This window comes from Lathyrus oleraceus, chromosome 6, assembly GCF_024323335.1.
Source record: "Lathyrus oleraceus cultivar Zhongwan6 chromosome 6, CAAS_Psat_ZW6_1.0, whole genome shotgun sequence".
Classification (NCBI taxonomy): domain Eukaryota; kingdom Viridiplantae; phylum Streptophyta; class Magnoliopsida; order Fabales; family Fabaceae; genus Lathyrus; species Lathyrus oleraceus.
Genome location: NC_066584.1, coordinates 467,407,450 through 467,411,868, shown reverse-complemented (window position 1 = coordinate 467,411,868; position 4,419 = coordinate 467,407,450). Strand labels below are relative to the sequence as shown.

The 4,419-nt window shown below is 43.5% G+C and overlaps 1 protein-coding gene across 1 annotated transcript; it reads left to right on the top strand.

Moving 5' to 3' along the window:
• The first annotated feature begins 519 nt into the window (after positions 1-519).
• Positions 520-2,769, top strand: LOC127096277 (uncharacterized). Its single transcript, XM_051034869.1, has 2 exons — positions 520-1,962; positions 2,413-2,769. Exons 1-2 carry the CDS (start codon positions 520-522, stop codon positions 2,767-2,769), a joined length of 1,800 nt encoding a protein of 599 aa, XP_050890826.1.
• Positions 2,770-4,419: the final 1,650 nt, after the last annotated feature.

Genomic DNA, 4,419 nt, shown 5'->3' with positions numbered 1-4,419 from the left:
TATCTAAGTCTGGATCAGAATAGGATCAGGTGTTTCCAAGACCTGTCAGATGCGTTCATAAAACACAACAAGTATAACATGAACATGGCGCCTGACAGAAGACAGTTGCAGAGCATGTTCCAACATGACAAGGAGTCCTTCAAAGAATACGCTCAAAGATGGAGGGAACTGGCTTCTCAGGTCGAACCACCTCTGGCTGAGAAGGAATTGGCTGAACTATTTATTGACACTGTCCAACCTCAATTCTACGAGAAGATGGTTGGAAGTGCTTCTTTGGGATTCTCCGAGCTTGTTTCTATAGGAGCTCGCGTTGAATATGGTGTAAGGAATGGCAAACTGGCGGCTGTAGCTGGAACTTCAAATGCCAATCAAAAGAAGTTCTCTGGAGGGTTTCCCAAGAAGAAGGAAGGGGAAACAAATGTTGTGACTGTTGGACAGGGAAGAGCTCCTCCAAGAAGGAGACCACAACAATATCCACCTCAGTAGTATGTTCAACAACCAATTCCCTATCAATAACCCATGTATCCCGTCCAGTATGCTCCGCAATCGTACGTAGCTGCTGTGACACCTGCATTCAATAAACAGCCTGCTCAGGCTTATCAAGCGCCTCCAGCTTATCGACCAGCTCCAGTTCAACAACGTGCTGCGGCTCCGCCAGCTTATCAACAAGCACCAGTAGCTCCTGTTTATCAACAGCCGAGAGCTCAAGCGCCAAGGCAAAATACTCAGAACCAGAACAAGAGGCAAGGGGAGAGGGCGACCTTCAATCCAATCCCAATGTCGTACACTGAGTTGTATCCTTCCCTATTACAAAAGGGTTTAGTGGTTCCCAGACCTATGGGACCTCCACCTGATCGTCTTCCTCCATGGTACAACCCTAATGCACACTGTCCTTTTCACGAGGGTGCCCCCGGGCATGACCTAAAGGGTTGCTACGCTCTGAAGCATAGGGTTCGTGAGCTAATTGAAAGCAAGATCTTGTCTTTTAAGGACATGGGACCGAATGTGAAGAACAATCCTCTTCCTCCCCATGGAAATCCTGTAGTAAACGCCATTGAAGACGCCTTTGTTGGTGTTACGGTTGATAAGGTGGATGATGTTAAGACTCCTTTGGCAGCATTCCATGCCCGATTGGTGGAAGTTGGCATGATTAATGTTAATCATGAAAATTGTGAAGAGTGTGCCACATACCCAAAGGGATGTCAGGTGGTACGAGACAACATTCAAAATTTGATGGATAAAGGAGTGCTTCAAATATCCAGTGCTGTGAAGAACGAAGACGTGTTGGTAATTAAACCTTGTTTCAATTCATCTGAACCGGTTGAAATTCCATATTATAGTGGTGGAGTGGTTCCAATGAATAGTAAGTCGTCGCCTGTGGAAATATGTATGCCCACGCCTTTTCCCTACGAGAGCACCAAGGCTGTGCCTTGGAAATATGAGATTACTGCTGGGGATAAGGTTGTTGAAGGAAGTGCAGACGTTGAAGTGACAGAAGTTGTAAGTGAAGACGTCACCAATATTGCAGGGATGAGCAGAATGACCCATAGTGGTCGAGTCTATACGCCCGAATTCAATGTGACTTCTCAAGGGCCAAACAAGGAATCAACAGTTGTAGCTCCCACTAAAGAACCTGAAGTGGTTCAATCCGAAGATGCTGTTGAATTCTTGAAGTTGATCAAGAAAAGTGACTACAAGGTTGTGGACCAGTTGCATCAAACATCGTCTAAGATCTCTATTTTATCTCTGTTGTTGAATTCCCAAGCCCATAGGGAGGCTTTGTTGAAGGTGCTTGCTCAAGCTCATGTAACACAAAGCATAACAGTAGACCAATTTGATGGAGTAGTTGCAAATATCACAGCCTGCAATACTTTAAGCTTCAGTGGAGAGGAATTACCTGAGGATGGACAAAATCACAATCGTGCTCCCCATATCTCAGTAAAATGCAAAGATGATGCTTTGGCAAGAGTGTTGGTTGATACCGAATCTTCTCTGAATGTTATGCCAAAGAGAACACTCGCCAAGTTATCTTATCAAGGACCAGCTATGAAGCCTAGTGCCTTGGTAGTGAAAGCTTTTGATGGTTCCAGGAGAACCGTGATTGGAGAGGTTGAATTGCCCATATTGATTGGCCCTCATGTATTCCTGATTAATTTCCAAGTCATGGATATTAATCCAGCATATAGCTGCTTACTAGGACGTCCTTGGATTCATGCTGCAGGGGCAGTCACCTCCACTTTACACCAAAAGATGAAGTTTGTGGTGGACAATCAATTGATTATCATCTCTGGGGAGGAGGACTTTATGGTTAGTCACCTTTCATCCTTTAGGTATATTGAGGCTGATGAGGACGCTTTGGAAACTTCTTTCCAAGCTCTTGAAATAGCCAATGCCACTTTTGTGGAAATGAAGGACCCTGTTGGGAAAGCTTGTTCATCTTTCGCTTATCTGAAAAGCGCAAAGTCTAGCATTGAAGGAGGAAACCCTGAAGGTTGGGGTCAACTTATTGATATTCGTGAGAAGCATGATCGCTTTGGTCTGGGATATGTGCCTTCCGCTGCGAAAGGAGCCCAAGTCCCTGCAAAGGACAACACTCGAAGCATCCAGGAAGTATTCCTTAGCACAGGATTCATCCATGGAGATCAGGTCAATGCAATTGGAGATGGCACCGAAAATGAAGATGAGCCATGTTTGGTTTACCGGTGTGAGACAACTTTGAACAATTGGAAGGCGGTTGAGATCCCCGAAATTTTTCCTTTGTCAAAGTAATAATTGTTGTATTTTTCCTTTCAAATCCTTAGCTCTGCCCAAGGCTAATGGATCATGTTGTAGGGCCCCTTTTCATTTTCAAATAATCATTATCAGTGAATAAAAGATATTTTGTTAAATTCTTATTCATTCATTTTGCTTTCTCATAAGAAAATGGCAATCTTTTCAAAAACAAAAAAAAAACTTTCCATTTATGCATCTTTTATTTTTTACTTTTCTAAAAGAAATCAATCATTCAAACATGCAGAATAAATGATAACCCCGTTGAATCCAATGACTTTACTACCTCTCATAACTTTGACTCCCCTATCTACCAAGCCGAAGAAGAGGGTAAAGAAGATTGTTACATCCCCGACGAATTGACAAGGCTGCTCGAGCACGAGTCCAAAGCCCTTCAGCCACATGAAGAACCGGTTGAAACAATCAACCTTGGCACAGAGGAAGAGAAAAAAGAAGTCAAAATCGGCACCACGCTTGAAGCAAGCATCAAAGAGAGACTGGTTAAGCTGCTACAAGAATATGTGGATGTATTTGCATGGTCATACCAGGATATGCCAGGTCTAGACACTGACATCGTTGAGCACAAGCTCCCGCTTCAGCCAGAATGCCCGCCAGTAAAACAGAAACTCCGAAGAACAAGACCAGATATGGCTCTGAAGATTCGCGAAGAAGTCATACGACAATTTGACGCTGGTTTTCTCGCAGTGGCGAAGTACCCACAATGGGTAGCTAATATTGTACCTGTGCCGAAAAAGGATGGCAAGGTGAGGATGTGTGTTGACTATAGGGATCTGAACAAAGTTAGTCCAAAGGACGATTTCCCTCTACCACACATTGATACTTTGGTAGACAACACTGCAAGATTTGTTGTCTTCTCCTTTATGGATGGTTTTTCGGGATACAATTAAATTAAGATGGCAACAGATGACATGGAGAAGACCACTTTTATTACCTCTTGGGGCACCTTTTGCTACAAGAGAATGCCTTTCGGTATCAAAAATGCTGGGGCAACTTACTAGAGAGCTATGGTCACTCTTTTCCATGATATGATGCACAAGGAGACAGAGGTCTATGTTGACGACATGATCGCTAAATCTCAGAATGAAGAAGATCATATGAGCCATCTGAAGAAGCTGTTTGAACGCCTCAGAAAGTTTAGATTACGATTAAACCCTGCAAAATGGACATTCGGTGTCTGTTCAGGGAAGTTGCTTGGTTTCATCGATAGTCAACAAGGAATTGAGGAGGACCCTGACAAGGTCCGAGCTATACAAGAAATGCCTGCTCCACGCACCGAGCGAGAGGTTAGAGGCTTCCTGGGACGTTTGAATTATATCTCAAGGGTTATCTCACATATGACGGCCACGTGTGAGCCTATCTTCAAATTGCTTCGAAAAGATCAAGTTGTTGAATGGAATTCTGATTGTCAAAGTGCTTTTGAGAAGATTCGTCAATACTTGCAAGAGCCTCCTATTTTAATTCCACCTGTCCCAGGAAAGCCATTAATCATGTATATGACTGTGCTTGAAGGATCAATGGGATGCATGCTGGGGCAACATGACGAAACTGGTCGGAAATAACATGCTATTTACTATCTGAGTAAAAAGTTTACTGACTGTGAAAGTCGATATTCGCTTTTGGAGAAAACTT

Coding starts and splice junctions, on each gene's coding strand:
- LOC127096277 (XM_051034869.1), top strand. CDS start 520: ATGTATCCCGTCCAGTATGCTCCGCAATCGTACGTAGCTGCTGTGACA. Junction 1,963..2,412: donor AATGCAAAGATGATGCTTTG/GCAAGAGTGTTG, acceptor GTGGAAATGAAG/GACCCTGTTGGGAAAGCTTG.